The 21,244-nt window shown below is 46.9% G+C and overlaps 1 protein-coding gene across 7 annotated transcripts in view; it reads left to right on the top strand.

Moving 5' to 3' along the window:
- The window catches only part of IL16 (interleukin 16), a 116,058-nt gene that overhangs the window by 66,351 nt on the left and 28,463 nt on the right, over positions 1-21,244 (top strand). For all 7 annotated transcript variants that reach the window (XM_006208804.4, XM_015243185.3, XM_072950894.1 and 4 more), the window contains 4 exons: positions 6,835-6,943; positions 11,321-11,463; positions 13,246-13,356; positions 17,000-17,114. In XM_006208804.4, the coding sequence (XP_006208866.4) occupies positions 6,835-6,943; positions 11,321-11,463; positions 13,246-13,356; positions 17,000-17,114 (478 nt within the window). The remainder of the gene's footprint in view (positions 1-6,834; positions 6,944-11,320; positions 11,464-13,245; positions 13,357-16,999; positions 17,115-21,244) is intronic.

The raw sequence follows: 21,244 nt of genomic DNA, 5'->3' as shown, positions 1-21,244 counted from the left end.
GAGGGTTCTAATTTTTCCAAATCCTCCATATATTAGTGGATGTTAAATGAGTGTGATCATAGCCATCTTAATTGATGTAAAGTGGTTTTCTCATTTTGGTTTTGATTTGCGTTTCCTTGATCACTAATGATGTTGAATATCTTTTCTTTTTTTTCTTGGCTTTTAAAAAATATCTTTGGGAACATATCTAATCAGATCCTTTGTCCATTAAAAATTTAGATTATTTGTCTTTTTATTATTGAATTGTTGAAGTTTTTTATATAGTCTTGATACAAGTCCCTTATCAGATAAATGATTTGCAGATATTTTCTTCAATTCTGAGGGTTGTCTTTTCACTCTCTTGATGGTGTCCTTTGCAGCACAGAAAGTTTTTAATTTTGAAGAAGTCCATTTATTTATATATTCTTTTGCCACTTGTGCTTTTTTAAAAACTTTTTTATTGAATTATAGTCATTTTACAATGTTGTATCAAATTCCAGTGTAGAGCACAATTTTTCAGTTATACATGAACATATATATATATATTCATTGTCACATTTTTTTTCACTGTGAGGTACCATAAGATCTTGTATATATTTCCCTGTGCTATACAGTATAATCTTGTTTATCTATTCTACATTTTGAAATCCCAGTCTGTCCCTTCCCACCCCACACCCCTTTAGCAGTCACAAGTTTGTATTCTGTCTATGAGTCTGTTTCTGTTTTGTATGTATGTATGTATGTATGTATGTATGTATGTATGTATGTATGTATTTATTTTTAGATTCCACATATGAGCAAATATGGTATTTTTCTTTCTCTTTCTGGCTTACTTCACTTAGAATGACATTCTCCAGGAACATCCATGTTGTTGCAAATTGCGTTATGTTGTCGGTTTTTATGGCTGAATAATATTCCATTGTATAATATGCCACATCTTTTTTATCCAGTCATCTGTTGATGGACATTTAGGCTGTTTCCATGTCTTAGCTACTGTAAATAGTGCTGCTATGAACATTGGGGTGCAGGTGCCATTTTGAAGTAGGGTTCCTTCTGGATATATGCCCAGGAGCGGGATTCCTGGGTCATATGGTAAGTCTATTCCTAGTCTTTTGAGGAATCTCCATACTGTTTTCCACAGTGGCTGCACCAAACTGCATTCCCATGAGCAGTGTAGGAGGGTTCCCTTTTCTCCACAGCCTCTCCAGCATTTGTCATTTGTGGACTTTTGAATGATGGCCATTCTGACTGGTGTGAGGTGATACCTCATTGTAGTTTTTGATCTGCACTTCTCTGGTAATTAGTGATACTGAGAATTTTTTCATGTGCCTATTGATCATTTGTATTTCTTCCTTGGAGAATTGCTTGTTGCCACTTGTGCTTTTGATGTCAAATCTACCAAGTTGTTCTCTAACCCAAGGTCATGAATATTTACTCCTATATTTTCTTCTAAGAGTTTTATAATTGTAGATCTTACATGTAGGTCTATGATTTATTTTGAATTAGTTTTTGTGTATGGTGTGAGGAAGGGGATCCAACTTCATTCTTTTACCTGTGGTTAGCCAGTTGTCCCAGACCATTTGTTAAAAATATTCTTAAAAATACTTTTCCTAGACTCCCTAGGCCATGCTAATGGTCTAATCTAAAAGGAATACCATGAACTAGAACATAGGCAGCAAGAATAGATGTGCTGGGGAAATTTGAGAGGGTAGAATTACAAGGACTTGGTGATTGTGGTCATGTAGGGACCACAGGAGGAGAAGGGGGACTTCGGGAGGACGCCTAGGTTTCTAGTTTCCACTCTTCCTCTCCATATCAGGAGGTATGTGGCCTCAGCATCCCTCATGACTATGTGACCATCCCAGAACCAATCTGCCGGGGCCAGTTGTTTATCCTCATGACTTCAAGATCAAAGCCTACTATTGCATGATCAACCCAACCACAGGAAACGAGCCTTGATCAAGAGGACAGTTGACTTCTATTTTGTGGCTCCCTTAGGCTGGAGCAGCTATAGCAGCTCAGTTCAAAGAGAAGATGGAAAAGCTTATATTTAAGAGGAATGCAGTCACCAAGCTCCAGAAGCATTAAGCTCTGTCAGTAATGTCAAGGGTCTGTATACAAAGTGAACCCTTCTAAGAGAGCAATAGAGCCTTCTCACCTCTGGGGAGGAGTTTAGACTCCAGAATAATATTGCTTGTAGGACAAAATGTCCCAGAACTCTGCATCTTCCTTCTGGCTTTATTCCTTGGTTACATGAGGATTTTTTTTTTTCTGTTTCTTGGGGTTTTTTTTTTTTCTGTTTCTTGGGGTTGGCTGTTAAGTCTTAGCAGTTACGTGACTGATCCTTACTTTGGGAAAAATACCATAAAGTGAACTCTGGACAGTCCACCTCATTCCCCACTTAGGCACCCGTGGGACTGATAAATGTAGAGACCACCTCCCAGGTGATGCTGCTGCTTTGGGTTGCAGCCTCTGATGAGAACAAGGAGAAATGTGTCTGGAAATGACTTTGCCAGCCTCTGACTTCAGTGACAAATCCTCAGCTTCGAGAACAGCCCCACCTTGGGAGCAGGAACAGAAGAGTTCTGTTCTGCGGGCTGGCGCGGGAGCTGAGCTGTGCACATGTACGTGGGGCTCCTACAGAGCCTGCTTTGATGAGAAAGCACTCCACCCAGGACATCCTAGCCGGAGAGTGACCAGGCGTCCCTGGGAGCCTAGGGAAGATATTTTTGTCCTTGGGAGTGGTCTCATGTGTGATCATTTCAGAGAGGACAGTAGCCCTAAAGCTCTTCAAACATACATAGTCATCAGTTACATTCAAAATTATAGAGCTGACAAGGACCACAGAAGTTGCTTTTGTTTAATAGAATTTGTTTAGTCCACCCCTTCAGCTTACAAAAGAGAATACTGAGACCAGTCAATTCGCTGACAAGCCCAGGGACATAGAGGCTTAATGCTGCTGGTCTCATGACCCTCTTTCTGCTCTCTCCTGCTGTGCATTTCTGATGGAGAAGCATTAAGTGCAAGGTTTTATGAATTAAAAAGAATGAACAATACCTTGAGATGAGCCCTGAGTGTGGATGAGCTCTGGATCCTTGTGGATATCCAGGAAATAGAAGGTCCACAGAACTTGTGCATTGCCTCTATTTGGGGAGCTTTTAGGGACCATATAGATTTTTTTTAAATCCTTAGTTTTTAATTGAAGTAGAGTCAGTTTACAATGTTGTGTTAATTTCTGGTGTACAGCATGGTGATTCAGTTATACACATAAATATATATTGCTTTTCATATTCTTTTTCATTATAGGCTATTACAAGGTATTGAATATGGTTCCCTGTGCTAGGCAGTAGGACCGTTGCTACTGAGATCTCATCTCCTGTTTATGCTAGTACATTTCCATCCCCTCACCCCATAGTCACCATCCAGCGAGCAAACTCATGTCACAGCCGTGTCAAAGGGAAGCACACCAATTTTTCATGACTGTTCAAGAGCTTGGCAGTAGCCTGGTTAGACGCAAGTTATTGGAGCGTCCAGCTAGTTCAGAGACTGGCTATGTGGCAGAAGGAGGGGACCAGCTGCCTGTCTGTGTCTGAGACAGCATGGGTTGGAAGACATAGAGCTGTGAAGGAGAACGCTCGTGCTTTCAGCTTTGTGCAGGCAGAAGAGGCTCCACGTGCACAGAGGCTGCTGCTCCTGCGCCATGGCCAGGAAGGGCTGAACCCCTGAAATGTAGAGCACAGGCCGGCCAAGGGGTTCATCCGGCCGGTTCAGTTTCTTTTGGAAGAAAAGATTCCCTCTTCTGAATGTGATATTAACCATTTCCAGATAACCTGGACCGGAAACAAAACAGAACCAAAAAAACCCTCCGCTTTCTATGATCCTCCTGCCATAATTGGCTTTACATGTCAAGCAATTTCTAAATCATATTTTGAACAGGGAGCTTTGTAAAGAGAATTAGAAGAAAGAAATTGAACAATAAAGGCACTTTAAGTCTCCTAATGGGACAGTTGAAACAAATGTAAAATTAATCACTTGTTTCTGGTCTGATTGGGAAGGTAATACACGCTCACTGTAGAATACATGAAAAATACAGAAAGATGTAAAAAAAAGAGAAGAAGAATCTATAATCCCACCACCCAAACACACTCCTGCCAATTGACGAGAGCAGGACCTTGCGTTCTGGTGTACTGCCATATCCTCGCCCTTGGAAGACGGCCTAGCACACAGTAAATGCTTAGTAAAATATGATGAATGAAAGAGTGTTACTATTTTAGTATATTTCTTTACAGTCCTTTTCCTATGCCAATTTTACACGACTGTAGTGAGACTCTATTCAGATCATAGTATCTTTTTTTTAACTAACTATGGTAATACCAAACATCATTTTAAAAGATGTTTAGTAGTTCATGTTTTGTGTATACCTCATCTACGTATGTGTCTTCCTCTTACTAGATGTTTTGGGGAAAATACACATTTCAACTGTGCTTTTGCAAACAAGACTTCACTTGAACAAGTAGGCATATTGACTGTTTTATTAGCTCCTCTGTATTCCGTACACCCAAAAGAGCTACTGAAATCACATTTTATTACTTACGTTCATAGTCTCACTGGAGAACATGAAGAAGTGGGAATAATGTTAGAGGGCAGCCTTGATATTAGAATGAGGACATGACTTTGAGAACTACTGTAGTTAAGAGGTATCTTTTGACTACTCTGTTGTATAAAACAGCTAATTCAAAGAAAAGTCATTGTGCTAAGTTCTAGAAATATAGTCTCAAGAGTTCAACTGAACTAAATCACTTTCTGTATAATCCCTGTTCTTCTTTAAAAACTTCCCTGGGCTACCCTGGTTAGAGAATTTTGTTCGGGTTGATATAGCACCATCTGCTGCTGAGAAGGAAAATGAATGTCTAGGAAGACATTGGTGTATATGGGAAATAAAAGGGAATTGATATGTGGTTTCTTGCAGGATCCCCTTGTGTCAGAAATGGATACAGTTTTAAAAAGAAAAAAAACTGTGAGTGGACTTCTGGCTCCAGGTGGTTACAGAGTACACTTTATTAATTTCTCCACCTCTTAGAAATTTCTATCAAAAAAAAAAATTCCGACAGGGAGAAATGCATGTCAGAACAGGAAGCTATGGAAAGGGGCCAGCCACATTCTGGAACCCATGAGAACTTTCTGCATGACATAGTGCAGGTGAGATTGGATTGAGGGAAGGGCTCATTAGCCTGTCGTGGACCACACGGGAGGGGAAGGTCTGGGAATGAATGGGACAGAGGCCAGCAGACCCCCCCTACACCTGCCAGCTCCCAGTGCCAGGGGCTGGTGGGGTGGGTGGGTGATTTGGTGCACAGAGAGAGGCAACAAAGATCCTCCTTCCACTCTGGGAAATGCACCGGGTGCTGGAAGTCCGCACACACTTGGCACATAAAATTAACCAGGCACTGCCAAGCCTGGCTTTGAATAAGACAAATCTATCAGAAAAGGGTGGCAGGTACCTCCTACAAACCTCTACGCTAGAACACTAAATCAGGGTAGCATTTGATCCAGCCTGAGTTTCTAGGTAGAATAACCAATATCCCAAAATGCTGTACTCAGCAGATCATTCAAGTGTGATGACCACAGAAAGACATTCTCAGACATGCAAATATTCAGAGAGCTTTCTGTCTGTACAGCTTTCCTGAAAACACACACACATACACATTCTCTCTTCCTTTCTTAAGGATTATGGTAGTGAGTAATAAAACCAACATAACTCAAGAATTAAGTCAAGATCATTGTGGCTAATAAAGATATGAAAAAGGAAAACTATACAAAGAACAGTTCTGGGAAGAGAGGTAAAATAATTCATACCATTATCCTCATTATCAACCTCTATCCTCTGTTTCTAAAATACCAGAATGAGGAGAGGAAAGTGAGGGAAAGTTGTTTCAAATTCTCATCTTGCCTGTGAAAGGATCATATGTTTTCTCCTTTGTTACTGACCCTGATCGAGATGAGTTCAAGTATGTCGTCTAATACATACTGCTTATCAACTCAGTGTAATGGGAGAGTTTCCGAATTGTTAGTATAAAAAAGAAGCAAGGAACATTTGGTCAAGATGGCAAGCAAGAAGGAATAACAGAATAATAACTGAATTTAACTTCAGAATATTGATTTTTAAAGTCCTGCATCTAATCTTCACAGAGGGAAATCAGCAGTATGATAAAATCACAGTACACTCAAGAAGGCATGGATGGTTCAATATCAAGAAATCTATTTATGTCATATTCATTCAATGCGTGTTTCTAAGTGCCTGTTAGGTGCCAGAACAATGGAACTTACTTGATCATCTTCTCTAAAACATACCTCTCAGCCTCCCATTCATGTCACTGCCTAGTTCTTTCCTTCGTAGCTTTTATTATTCTCTGTAATTATCTTTCATCTTTGTTTGCTGTTGGTCTTCCTTCACTAAAATGCCATTTCACCAAGACCAGTGTCCTGCTCTGTCTTGTTCACAGCTAAGTCACTAATGCCTAACAAAGAACCTGACGTGTAATAGCCAACATCATTTTTCAACATTTATTGCGTTATTCAGCATTTACGCAATATCTGTTCATTCTTTATTATAATTTATATGCTCCGTAGTAGTATATAAAATATATAATGTTATAATTAATATTCTTTATTAAATGAATTAATTTGTCTATTAGTTAATGGATGACTGTAATTCTAAATCCCTGCCCTCAGAGATTTAGTGGAGGAGACAGATAATCTAAGTAATTCCATGATCAGTGTTGAAATCTCAGTTTTCTAAGCGTGTTATTTTCTTCGAACTAACTTGCTGAACAAAAGATGGAAATTGTTTTGCAGGAAACTTCTACAACTTCCTCCCGAGAAAAGTCCGGAAAACTAGATGCACCAAGTAGTAACTTCCTGCTTCCCAAAGCCTGTCACCAAAGGACACGCAGCAACTCAACCAGTAAGTGTGTCATCAAGCCGTCCTCAGGAGCAGGGCTTGTTGTTGCCGGGTATCGGGGAACACCAGTGATGGGGGGCGTTTCGGGGAGGGTGGGTGTCTGCTAGTCTGGCGGGACTATCCCAAGGTGGTGGTCCGCTTGCCTCTCTGAGAGCATCCTTCGTGGCATGTGTGGCCACACAGAGCCGCATAATGCACATCTGCTTTTGCCGATGGAGCTCCCTGTGGTTAGTCAACTCCTCCTCTAGATGGACTTCAAGTGCTGTGTTGGGAAGACCTGGCACAGAGGATAAAAGACAAGGGCTTCACTCCTGCTGTGTTCTGACATGCTCCTGAGCTTAGGCGGGCCGCTGTCTTTTCCAGGGCCTCACCAGTGACAGGATGGGAGTTGGGGCTGGAAGCTGTCATGGCTCCTGGTTGTTGCAGACAGAACAGAGCTATGCAAAGTCAGGAGAGTGGCGGAATGCGGAGAAGCAGGAAGAAGTTAAAACCATGCCAAACCCTAATATTAGAGACAGTCTCTGTTAACATTGTCAGTTATTTCCCTTCTGTACCTATATATGCCTGTAGGAAACACACACACACGCCCCTTACCTCATGTCATTGGACATCCTTTTGTAAATGCTAGTTTTAGTGGGTACTTAGTATTTTGTTGTATGAATGTACGTAATCTAGTTCGCCAACTTCCTGTTATTGGGTAGTTTAAGTTATTCTCGACTTTTCACTAACGTGATCAACATTGCTGAGGCCCATGAAATTCTGTTCGAGTTTGTGATGGTTTTCTTAGGGGACCAGGTGTACAAGGCAGGTGGACTGGTGCACGGTTAAGAGCTCACATTTGGGAGCCAAGGCACTTGGATTTAGATCTTGCTTCCAGAAATAATTACCTGTGTGACCTTGGGCAAGCCCCTGAAACTCTCTAAGCCTCATATTACTCTGTTACAGGATGTACTGGCATTAAATTAATCGCACCCTATTTTTGGACGGATAGTTGCCTTTTTTTAAATCACTTTTTTCCCCTTTAGCATAATATCCTAGAAATGGAGTTTCAAAAGGTAAATGTACCTTAGGTTTTGATCTGTGCTGCCAAATTTCTGTGGCGGATACTCTAATAGTGTATATGAATACCTGTTTCTTCAGTTGTAGCCCACACTGGGTGATAATTAAAAAAATATTTGCTATGCAGATTTTCCCTGTTCCTTGCTTCCCCTACCCGTTGTCTGCTTTTATCTTTTTCTCGGTTTGTTTCGCACTCAGGACCAGCTTCACAATTTGTGCAGAGTGATGTAAACTGAAAAGGTGGGACCCCGGTTCAAATATTATTGAGAATTTGAAGATGGTGACAGCAGGGCATTAAACCAAGCTGAACACCGTCTAAGTCTGGGGCTCTGGGTGACTTCACAGGTCGCATGCCGTGAAGCCAGCCCTGCCTGCACCCGGGCACAGACTCTTTCAGGTGGCATCGTCCAGGCCCCCCGGCCCTCCGGTTTCTGGCTGAGTTCAGGCAATGAGAGGGGCAGTTGGAGATTGGAGGGTGGAAGCGAGAGCCGTGGGACTTCTCCCCCTGCCCCTCCTGCCTCGGCCCTGTAGTTCTGGCAGTGTCCTGGTCCCAGCCTCGCTGGGCTGGTGATGCCATGGCCTCCCAGGCGCCTTCAGGCTTCCAGCTCTTGCCAGTTCTCGATACCTTGATAGGTCTTGTTATTTTCTTAAACCCTGACGACTCTTTGTAAATGGCCCCTTCATTCAGTCTTCTCAAAGTCCTAGCTGAGTGTGCCTTGTGCTTCTGTCACACCCTGACTGGTACACGTGCCTCTGAAATCGGAGGGGAGAGCAGCTCTCCACGCGGGTGCAGTGCAGCGTCCTTCATCTGTTTATTTCCCTCCTTATGGGTGCAGCTCCTTTTGTATTGGAATGACCATTATTTTATCATTGATCTATGAACAGTCTCTTGGTTCAATAAATATTTGGCTGTTATACTTGTTGAACATACTTTCCTCAGTTTGCTGTTTTTCTTTTCTATTTTTTTTAACATAAAGATGTTCGCACCTTTATACAATCAAATCTAACAGTTTTTTTCCTGTCTAATGTTAAAAGTTTCTTCCACATCCAGAGAACTATTAAATATTTGGCTGTGTTTTCTTCTGTTTTTTTTTAAATTAAAGTGTAGTCGATTTACAATGTTGTGTTAGCTTCTGGTGTACAGCACAGTGATTCAGTTATAAATATATATATTCTTTTTCATATTCTTTTTTATTATAGGCTATTACAAGCTATTGAATGTAGTTCCCTGTGCTGTACAGTAGGACCTTGCTGTTTATCTGTTTTAAAGTATTGTCAGTTAGACAGGCTTTTGCTCTCATTTATACTTATTTAATTATTACACTATGACACCCTTAAGTTGCTTCCAATTTGTCAAAATAATTGTAGATACATCCTGTTACATGTTTCCTTTATCATATCTGATTACATATTTAGGAGAGGATCGTAGAAGTTATATAATATGAAGACTGTTTAGCATAGAACCACATCCATGAAAGTATTCCTACATAGTGCTTTCTTCTAGCTTTTAAATGATTTGCCTTTTTTCCAGACTTACGCCAGCTGTAACTTATTGTGGTGCTTGACATAAAGCAAGACTCTAGCTAAATTTTTCCTCCGAGTGGCTGATTCCAGCACCACTCACTGATAGTTTGTGTCCACTCTTTTATTTGACTCTTTTTGTTTATTTTGTTTATCTCTCGTAACTGAAATGCAGTTAGATCTTGAAGGCAAATCTGGCAATCTTTTTAAAGAGACACGCTTAAGCCATTGACTTCAGTATCGTAATTATTATAACGAATATTTGCTTTTACTTGTGTTCTTTTTGTACTTTCTCTTTTTATGGTCGCTTGTCATTTGCTTTCTGCCTCTTGCTCTGTGTGTGTGTGTTTAACTTTTGCAGTGATTTGGAAGGTTTATTCAACTTTGATCACCATGTCTGCTTTCCTTTCATTAATTAATTAATTGATACTTAAGACTGTACCTCCCACCCCTTGCCTTGGCCCCTTTCCTCCTCCCTTAGGGATCTCACGTCCCCAAGGACTCCCATTCTGTCCCATTTTCTCAGCCCACTCTGGGCAGTGAATTCCTTTCTTCAGCCTATAAATAAGCTTCCGTCTTTGCCATCCTAAGAATAAAAGCAGACCAGAAGCCCTGCTCAAGCCTGCCTTCCTCCCTCGGAGCCACCACCAATCTCACGTCTTCCTCTGGTGGAATTTTCCACCAAAGCCTTGTCTGCTCGCTCGAGTGGAGGGCCACTCAGAAAGCCCTGCCCCTCTCTGGGTCTCTGGAGCTGTGCTGTCCAGGACCGTGGCCGTTGCCCACATCTTGATCTCTTGGAATGTGGCTCATCCAAATGGAGATGCTCAGAAGTACAAAAGATGCACTGAATTCAAAGACTTAGTATAAAACTAAAAGAGGATGCAAAACACCGTATTAAGAATTTCATGTCATATTTGTGTGTCGAGGCAACAGGCATTTAGGCACAAGGGACTGAATAAAATACATTAGTAATTCTCACCTCACTTTTTTCTTTTGACTTTTTCTTAATGTGGCTACTGGAAAATTTTAAATTACATGTGTGACTTGCATTGTATTTCCATGGGAGGCGCTGCTCTAGACAATGAGGGATAATCTCCAACTAGCAGATAATCTCTGAAGATTTTCCAGCTGGATGCAGTCGAGTAGGGTTCCTGCTTGGATGAAAGGACGTCTGGGCTTCCTCGCAAAGAGGAAGAAGATGATTGCTTTGCATTGTTTTTAGATCTCCAAAGAATCAAGAGTTGACTCTCTGCCTGTCTGTTTTAGGGGTGTGTATGTGCCTGTGCGTGATTGTGTGTGTGTGTGTGCGCGCACGCGCGCATGTGTAAGAGGCTATTGGGAGGTTGGATGTTGCTACAGCAGATCCTGCAGGCTCTCCCCTGGTTCTGTCCGTCTTGGGCATCCTTTGTGCTTTCCTTCTCGCTCTCCTGGGTTGGGAAGGAAAGCCCCCTGGCAGCAGGGACTGGAGGTGACCGAGCACTGTGGTTTCCTGAGAGCCCAGCCCACTGCTGGACGGATAGGAGATGTCTGTCAACTCTCGTTGAGTTGAGTTGGGGTGAAATGGAGGTGGCAGTCCTGCCTGTACCCTGTGGTGCAGACAGCATGTGCGGAGGTAACGAGGATGCCGCCCACCTCCTCCTGGAGCCCTCTCCCCATCGTGCTCCCGGCCCTGGGCACTGCATGGTTCAGGGTCACTCTGGCCCCTGGCTAAGGAGGGCTGGCAGTTGGAGGGGGCTGATGGTCTCACTTTACTCCTTGAGAGCACAGATGACTTCCCCCTTTTCCCCTCCCCTGGCTTAGGTGTTAACCCCTACAGCACAGGAGAGACAGACTTCCCAGCGAGCAAGAGACCTGCAGCCTCCACAGCCAGGCAGCCTTATTCCCTCTGCAGCGACAGGAAGTCCCTTTCTCAGCAACTGGACTGTCCGGCCGGAAGGGCTGTGGTAAGAATGAAGGGACCCCGGGGAGGAGGGAGGTGTGGCCTCGTGGGGGAGGGCCTCTCCAAGCAAAAAACCACATTAGGAATGGTCCCCTCTTGAGTGACCCGGGGGCGCCAGTCGCCTACAGCCCCTGCTGCTTTGATGCTGTTAGCAGCTCATAAGCAGAGAACGTTCCACACGTGCAGACCCTGCGCTGAGGCTTTGTGGGGACCCCTTCATCTCATCTGCACAGTGACCCTAGGAGGTGGACGGGGGAAGTGGGCACACCTTAAGGCGGGTGTGCAAGCTCACACTGCTAATCCGAGACAGCGCCGGGACTTGCCTTCGGATCTTCAGGGTTCTACAACCTGTGCTAAAGCCGCTGTGACAGTGACTTTCTTTACATATATTGCCTCTAATTCTTAAGCTTAGAAAGGAATGTAATGTTAGCTCCATGTTACAGCAGGGAAACGGGGGCTTGGCAAGGGGGCTGCTGTCTGAGTTCATACAGCTTGAAACCCTAAGGGGCCAGCATTTGAACTGAGCCCTGGGTGGCTCCCCAGTCAGTGCCCTGCCCACCCTGGGACATCAGGGTGCAGACTGGGCGCTAGCAGGGATGAAGCACAGAGTCCCCGCACGTGTCACCCCCGCCAGCCCCCGCCAGGCACAGTGCAGGCGAAGCGCCTCATGCTGCCACCTGTGGTCACACGGCGCCCTCTGCCGGTGGCACCCTGCCCCTCTGCCTCTCATCTCCAGCTCTGCAAACCCCACCCCAGCCTTTAAAAACCCTCCAAACGCAGCTTCTGCTGGAAGCTCTCCCGACTTCTCCAGCTGCACGACCCTTAGCTTTTCCTGTGCCCGATGAGACTGTCTGTTCCCCTCTCACAGGCCCACCCAGCGCGCCTCGTTGGTGTCACGACTTATGTCGCATCTGTCTCCCCTGCAGACTCTGGGCCCTCCCAGGGCAGGCTCCGCAGTCACATGATAAACTTGAGTCTCCCCACGCGGTACAGCACAGATGCTTGAAAACCTCGTTTCTCTCCTCCCTCCCCTTCCTTGAGCTGTTAGGCTTTTCGTTCGCAAACGGGAAGCATAATTGTTCCAGTGGTAGAAAAAGATGTGACTTCCGAAGTGACAGGTGCACGGAGGGGCTGAGTCACTCTGCCAGCTGATCGCTGGCAAAGCCAGGAGACAGCCCAGGCAGTGGGGCTCCCAGGTCCAAGATCCCACCAGCAAGCGCTGTCTTCCCTCCCCGGGGCTGCGTCCTGTGGCGCCAGATGTGTCTCTCAGGCACACTTTACTTCTCCTCTGTGAGTGCTGAACCACCTGGCTGCCTCCCCCAGGATCTGCGTTCTGAGTTTTCACGTCTTTGGGTTCTGCCCCTCTATCCACCGCCCTGTGCCTGGCACAAAATGGGGGCTCAGTGAACGCGTCTTGAATCCTGTTGAGGGCATTCTCGGCAGCTGGCCTCCCAGCCTTTGCTTGGGACTCTGGTCGTGGGACTCACTGTCCTGGGGCAGCATGGTCTGTGACATGACCCGGGACCCACTCCCTTGACAAGCCTTAGTGAGCCTCTGACTACTGGTCTGCAGGGAGACTGGGTTCAGCAAGTGGTACCTGGGACCATCAGGAAGCAGCCCCTCTCCACCAGATGCCCCCCCCATTACCCACACTCCAGCCATGACGCTGTGGCCCTCAGACAGAGGGGATTTGGAGCCTCCCCTTGGCTGGGTCTTCCCCTTGCTCGTGCAGTGGGTGCTGCTGTCCTGCTGACCCATCCTCTCCCCCACCGGTCCCTCGTTGCAGGGCACATCGAGGCCGACGCGGTCGCTCAGCACAGCTCAGCTCGTGCAGCCATCTGGGGGCCTCCAGGCGTCCGTCATCTCCAACATCGTGCTGATGAAGGGCCAGGCCAAGGTGAGCCAGGACTGCTGCCAGCAGAAGTGACTGGCTCGGCATTGGTTCCTGAGGAGCTGTCGTGTCAAGGGAAGGAAGGATGGACGGGGGCATGGTGATTCCAGCTCAGTATATGAGTGTCATTTTGCCTGGTGGGGACACAGAGGGTGACCGGTGGGCTTGCTCTGCGCTGTGCAGGTCACGCTAGGATAAGTGCTCCCCAGTTTGTTCCTGGCATGATGTTTTCACCTGATGATTAAATTCACATCATCTGCATAGTGTCTTAGTTCAGGCTGTCGTAACAAAGGTACCAATAGACGGGGAGGCTTGAACAACAGACATTTATTTCTCCTGGTTCTGGAGGTTGGAGAACCCCTGCTGTCACCTGGAGGGTTCTTCCCGGGAGCCAAGCTGCTCCAAGTTTTCGGGGCCGGCAGATTCCACGTACGTTGAGGACTCCTTCCCTGATTTACAGGTGCCTCCTTCTCTGTGTCCTCCCATGGCGGAAGGGGCAGGGGAGCTCTCTGGGGTCTGTTACAAAGGCATAATCCTATTCATGAGGGCTCATTCCCTTTTCTTTTTTTGACCAAGGTAGCATTTTTCTCTAGAGTAAACATATTTTGTAAACCAAGCAAGTGCATATGTAAACAAACGAGCATTTCTTTTCTTTTTGCTTTCGTTTTGTCTTATTTTATTTATTTGTTTTTTATCGAAGGTATTGTTGATATACAGAATTACATAAGTTTCAGTTGTATAACACAGTGATCCACAGTTTTTAAAGGTTATGTTCTATTTATAGTTATTATAAAATATTTGCTACATTTCCTGTGCTGTACCATGTGCCCTCTTAGCTTATTTATTTTATACATAGTAGTTTGTACCTTGTAATCTCCTACCCCTGTCTTGCCCCTCCCCCCTTCATGAGGGCTCCACCTTTATGGTCTAGCCCCCTCCTGACGTCTCCCCCTCAAATGTTCACTTCGGGGGGGACACAAACATTCAGTCCATGTGTCTCTCCAAAATTCACGCATTCGGACTGATTTCTGCCCCACAATGGAGAAATACTGCAAGGGGGAACAGAAGCGGCAGTGGTGGTGGGACACCCCCAGTGTTCCTTTGTGCTGCCTGCAGCCCGCGCTGCCCCGGGCGTGGAGCTGACCTGCACACACAGGAACTTCGGGGGTGGACACGGGCGGCTGCTGCGGAGTTCGCAGACCAGCCCAAGGGACCGTGATGCTTAAATAATGGAAGGGGGAGGTTTTTTCCCACCTCGTGTGATCTTTGGGCTGGGAGGGAAGATCTAAGCACTGTTTATGCTCTTCCCGGAGGCAGGGCCCCCACACATCTGGAGTCAGTCTCTGTCTGTCCCTCTCACAGACACGCACACACACATATTCCTTCTGTCCCCTGGGAGCTCAGCAGAGGTAAATGGGGGGACAGAGTGAGGAGTGCAGAGATGACTGTTCCCTGATCACAAGGGCCTGACGTCTCCAATGCTGACTCTTCTGCGAGGGCCCCTCTGTCTGATAGTAAATCACAGTGCTTTCCCCTCACCCGGCCTTGAATTTTGGGAGAAGCATTTTTAACGTGGTTGACTTCTAGATGGTTTGCAATGCTCAAAGGAGGGCAACATGGAAAAGGGCACCAACATACAAAGATGATCAGAAGTGGTGTAAGTTACCTTGGTGTGTGGAGATTGTATACTCAATAAATAGACTTCTGGGCACATGTGTCCCTGGGCAGACTGAGCTGGCCGAGATGGAAAGCAGCCAGCTATTTGGTGTCGGGAGCCTGGGGGTGATGGATTCGGAAATAAGTCAGGCCTCCCACCACCCGCCTGATAACAACCTACACACCTAGACCTCCTCGCTGGCAGGGATGACAAGTAGGAGTGAGGCCAGCATTGGGTTCAGGAGGAGGAGGAGGACGCAGAGATAGAACGACCCGCGAGTGCTTGAGACGGAGCCAAAATCTAACAATAAAACCAGCTTCCCAAGCCCGGCCTTGCGCTGAGGGCTTTGCAGGGATCATTCCTTCAATCCTCACAAACCCCTGTCAGCATCGCCCTTTAACAGCCTGGGAGACTGAGGGTCCGGGAGCGCCCAGGGGCGCCTGGTTAGTGAGCAGCTGAAGGAAGACTGTCCGACCCTGGAGCTTGTTCTTAACCACGACACCACCCTGCCTCACCAGGGCCGGTGAACGAAGCCGGGGGCCACTCAGGAGCCCAGAAGCTGCTGCCCCGTCCTCTCGTTTGTCCTACCCTTGTGCTACTCCGGGACACGGTTCGTCTCTCCCCTCCTGGAACACCCACCACCTTCATCAGAGGCTCAGGACAGCACCTTGTCCACACAGCTTTCCTGTCCGGCCCCTGCTCCGCTGGTTCCCTGTGGGGCCTTGAAGACGCCGACCTGCCATCTCTGTGGTGCGGGGGTGACGCACGTACCCAGCTCTGAGCAGCTGCTGGCCTCAGCGAAATCGCCATGAGCAGTGGTGCTGTTACATGGTGGCCGTCCCTTGGAGGGGTCTTCCCGGGGGCCAGGCTGCTGACCACTGCTGACCACTCCCTGGCATGCTTGCGAGGTGGACCCAAAGGCCCGGCCTCCAACTGGCCTTCATGCCTTTACTCCACAACATGTGTTTCTTTTTCTTTTCTTTTTTTTACTGGAGGTGCTGGGGATTGAACCAGGACCTCGTGCGTGCTAGATAAGCACCCGCTCTACCCTCCACCCACAACGTGTGTTTCTTGAGCACCTTGTAGAGGCCAGACACTGACAAATGAGATGCGTTCACTGAATTCGGGGAGCTCACAGCCTAGACAGGAGGTCATCGCCACCCGAGCTAAGCCTTCTTGGGAAGCAGGAAGCTCCCCAGTCGTCAGCAAAATAGAGCAGGCTGTGTGCCCTTCCTTCGCTGCGCTCGGGGTCCGCCCAGTTGGTTCTCCTAACTCTGCAGGTCTGCAGGCGAAGCCGTCCCGCCCTTCTTTCTCTTCCTGCAGTCGGTAGACCCCACTCACATCTTTCCCTGTGTCCCCTGCCTCTGGCCGCCTCCCTGCTGCCGCCTGGCTGCTCCTGGCCTAGTGGAGGGAGACGGGGGTAGTGCAGGGGCAGGAGGGAGAGCGCCGGGCTGGACTGATGTCCACGCAAAGGGAGAGGCGGGATGGGGGTGGAACAGAAGGGAGTGAACAGCCTGTGGTAGGAGACGGGGTGCCGCTTCCCCTGGCAGCTGCTGCTCTCATTATTACTGCAGTTGATGGGCTAGTCGTGGTTGCTAGGTGTCTCGCTCAGTATTCAGACACAACTCTGCAGCTGCTGCAGGTGATGTCAGCATCATTTTACAAGGGGATGAATTGAAGCTCAGAGACAGGAAGTGATCTGCCCAGAATTAGCAGTCAGAGGGGCGGAGCCAGGGCGCTCATCTCCACCTCCATCCAGACGCCCTCTTTGTGGGGAACCTCAGACTCAGGCGAAACTCCGGACACCACCCAGCCCAGTCTGGCCTTAAAGTCACCACTTTCCCATTCCTTAGGTCCTGAGGTCTCTGGGACCAAAGACACCTCTGTCCTCCCTGAGTCCCTTGTTCAAGGATGGGGAGGAGCCTTAGGAAACAGCAGCCCAATGAGGAGCATGGAACCTCCGAAATCTGACGACCTCCCCTTCTTTCCCAGGGCCTGGGCTTCAGCATTGTTGGCGGAAAGGACAGCATTTATGGGCCCATTGGAATTTACGTCAAAACCATCTTTGCAGGGGGAGCAGCGGCCGCAGACGGAAGGCTACAAGAAGGTGGGTTTCCCAGCCTCTGCTAGGCAACGTTTGAGGAATCAGAAGCAGAATTGCTAGCCGGTCGAAGCTACTGGGAAGCAAAAATGTGTCTTGAGCCGTCAGAACCCAGCTTGCACGGATTCGGGGGTCCGCAGGCAGCGGGGCATGTCACACCAATGGCCTCATCATGGCTGGCACGTTCGTTGGCTGGTTGTTTGCACACTCGGTCCCGCTCTTGTGGCAGAAGATGGAGACGTCTGTCTGCCCCCAGCCCCATTCCCACTGCTTCCTTCTCCTTTCTCATCCAGGCTCCTCCCAGTTGCTGGCATCCATCAACATTCCCTTTCTTCATTTTCCCTACCCTCCCTGACCCGCGACCATGGGGGAGCCAGCCCCAATGCCTCTAACGAGCTGGGTGAACATTCTCTGTGAGCCACTGCATTCTGGGCTCTGGGAACACAGAGGAGATCAGACGGGATCCCTTTTTTTGTGGGGCTAATGGTCCACGGGGCTGCTGTCCCTCCCCATCTGCCCACCCTACTCCCATCAACTGACTCCCTTCAGCTCTTTCATATCTTCAGGGGTGGGATGTCAGAGAGGAGGGGGCCCAGGGAGCTGAGATGCCTCCCTGAGTGTCCGTCGCTGCCTCTGGGCTCTAGAGGGGACAGGGTCTTCTCCCCGCCCCCAGTTCCACCCCACAGTCACATGTGGGTTATCGGGCAATAGGACTGGCCTGCGGAGACCTCTGGGTTCTAACCAGGAGGCAGAATTGGGGGGCAGGCAGTCGGGGAGCAGAGGGAAGTCACTGCAGGTGTGACCCTGGGACACATACACACACAGACACACACAGACACACACACACACACACACACAGATCTTTAAAGAGAAGTGATTTTGTGGCTTTCTTACTCTTTTCTGTCCAGCCAGTTTCTGTCAACTACACTGGGAGCCTGCCTACCTTTAATAACCTAACTTGTTTAGGGCAGGGTTGGCAAACCACAAAAACAAAAAACAAAACCAAACAAACAAAAAAGCCCACGTCTGGCCCACTGGCTATTTTTATAAAGAACGAAGGACAGTTTTTATGTTTCTTAAATGGCTGGAAACAGTCAAAAGAATGTTTGACTCCTTTGTGAAAATTAAATTCAAATTCTGCCTCCGCAGAAAAGCTTTGCTGGGACCCAGCCGCGCTCACTCGTTCACCGCTGGTCTCCAGCTGCTTTGGTGCGGTGCTGAGTAGTCTCAACCGAGAGCAGATGGCCCGCAAAGCTTAAAATATTTGCTCTCTGGCGCTTTATAGAAGAAGTTTGCCAACTCTAACATTATGCAGGATTATGCATATGGATTTTATTGTATGGGCAGTGGGGAGCCTTCGAAGATTTTTATAATTTGGGAGGGACCAGCTACAAGGGGTTTTTAGATGATTCAGGAAGCTGAGTGTGAGATGAGGTGGGCTGGCAAGACACCAGAAGCAGTAAAACCAGTTCAGAGGCGGCTGTGAGAGCCAGGCCCCAGCTCTTAAGTGTCTGCCCTGAGATAAGAACCCCGGGAGGAGAAAGTGCCAATGGGAGGAGAAGCAGCCTCTGTGGAAGTGGCACCTGATGGGTGGGTCAGAGAACTCGTGAAGGTTTCTGTTCTCAGTAAACTAGAGAAAGATGAATTACATAAAACAGGAGGTGGAGGAAGAGAGGGAAAACGAAGGCCAACCAGGCTATTAAGGTTTTTACAGCGGAGTGGAGTGAGGTACCCAGATGACCACTAGGTGGAGCTGTCCAGCAGGTGAATGAAAATTTCGGTCCCAGCTCGGAAGGGAGCAAGGGTTAAGTGTAGATTTTAGGGTCATCGACATCTGGAAAACAGCTGAAGTTATAGAGTGGATGAAGGAGGCAGGGAAGAGAGGAGAGAGAAGGGGGCTGAGGCACGGCTTGCCGGGAATAACTAAATCCAGAGGCTCGCGGTGGAGCCATTGAGAGGAAGGAAGGGAAGGGGAATCAGAGCCTTGAGACTGTGTCCCTGTCTGCTTTATTATCTCCTGTATTTCTCTGTGTTTTAATAAAAGGTGGAGCAGAAGTTGAAGTGGCAAGCAGAGAGAAGCCTGCCCAAGCCAAGCTACCTTCTTTTTTTTTTTTTCTGGATGTTTGTTTCGCTTAGTTAATAGCCGTCGTAAAAAGTCAGTGAAAAGACACTCCGCTATTTTGCAATCCTTGATTCTAGCCTCGAATAATTGACCAAATTGCCTTTTGTAACTTCTTTCCAAAGTGAAGTTTTAGAATCCGTCCTTGAGTTCACGAGGAATATATCAGTTGCAACAAAAGTTTGGTGTCCAGATCAAAGCTGATAATGTTTCATTTGTATGCCCCTTCCAAAAAAAAAGTGATTGTGTAAGATTTATTTGGAAAAACCAAGGCTGATCAGCTTCCACCAGATATGGCTAAGGAAGGATAAAGACTCTCCCAGAGCCTGGAATTGGGCTCTGGTGGCCCCGCTGGGCTGGACGTTCTCATAACTTGAAGACTGAAAGTGCAGCCTCTTGCGTAATTAGGAATGGATGTTTCTCAAGTGTGTTCTTGGTAGAGGCTTCCTCCAGCACTTAGCTATACTTTGGTGAGTTTTTAATTTGTCCGTTTTTACTCCTCAGCTTTGAATCATGTGAGGACAAGGACTGATCCTTTCATTTCTCTCCTCTAGTTTTAGCAACTGAACATTAGATTATTGTCAACACATAGACATGTTGGATAAAATGGCATATCTGAACTCAAAAGAAAGACATGGAAATGCCCAGCTTCCTGGAAAGAAACATCTGTAACTCTAAGTGTGACATTCTCAGGAGGTGAGGATATAATAGCACCTGGAGCTGCTCACAGGGCCTACGGCCCAGGGGCCAGGATTCGAATGGCCACACAGGGGCAGGAGAGGTGGCCTTGGCCCTGGGGCACCTCTGAGAACCTGCAGAGAGCCCTCATGCTGCAGAGCTGCTGTCGGGAAAGGCCAGCAGGCCCAGAGAAGCAAGGAGGAAACTTGACTTTGTCCATGGCTCTTGGCTGGAGAAAAGACACCACCCTTAAGAGAATGAAGCCCCAAGCCTGGGGCAGCTGTGAGCTGTAGGCCATGCCCATCGGCCTGGGGGCTCAGGACTTGCCAGGCTGAGGAGCTACTGTTAAAACTAGTTCTGAGCCAGTGACAACCCTGGGTGCCTATTGGAAAGAAAGGAAAAATTGTTCGGCAGCAACCTGAGGGGTACGGGAATTCTACAGAAAAACAAGCTCCCCTAGAAAATGAGTTGAAAATAAAGATTACAGTTGTTCAGCCATAAGGAGGAATGAAACCCTGCCATTTAGAACAGCATGGATGGACCCTGAGGGCATTATGCTAAGTGAGATAAGTCAGAGAAAAACAAATACTACATGATCTCACTTATATGTGGAATTTAAAACATGCCCCCCCCCGCCCCCTGCATCTCATAGATACAGAGAACAGATTGGTGGTTGCGAGAGGCAGGGGGCAGGGGCGAGCAACATAGGTGAAGGTGGTCAAAAGGTTTAAACCTCCAGATATAAAATATATGTCGTGGGGATATAATGTCAGCATGGTAACTACAGTTAATAATACTGTATTGTATGTTCGAAATTTGCTAAGAGAATAGATCTTAAGAGTTCTCTTCACAAGAAAAAAAACTTGTAACTATGTGTGATGACTAAGATTAACTAGACTTACTGTGATCATTTCTCAATGTATAAGATCTTTTAAAAGATACAAGAAGGAATATAAAAACAATAAGAAAAGAATAAGACACAATGAAAAAAATAGATGGATTTGAAAGTAACTTTTAGAAATTAAAAAAAAAGCAAAGTCATTGAAATTGAAACAAAACAAAACAAAACCTCAATGGATGGGTTAAACAGCAGACTAAATGCAGGTGTCAGGAGAATCTGTGAACTGGAAATTATCCAGCAGGCCACACAGGGCACTGGAGAAGCAAAAGATGAGTCCTGGAGATACATGGAGACTAGGCTGAGAAGGTCCGAAATAATCGAATAAGAACTAGAAAGAAAGAAAAGAGTGAAGGAGGGGAAGCCATATCAATGAGGTCATGGCTAAGAATTTTCCAGAGTTATCTTAAGGCGTGGAACTTCAGTACGAGGAAGCACCCT

This window comes from Vicugna pacos, chromosome 27 (assembly GCF_048564905.1).
Source record: "Vicugna pacos chromosome 27, VicPac4, whole genome shotgun sequence".
NCBI classification, from domain to species: Eukaryota; Metazoa; Chordata; class Mammalia; order Artiodactyla; family Camelidae; genus Vicugna; species Vicugna pacos.
This window is presented reverse-complemented; position numbering and strand designations above follow the sequence as displayed.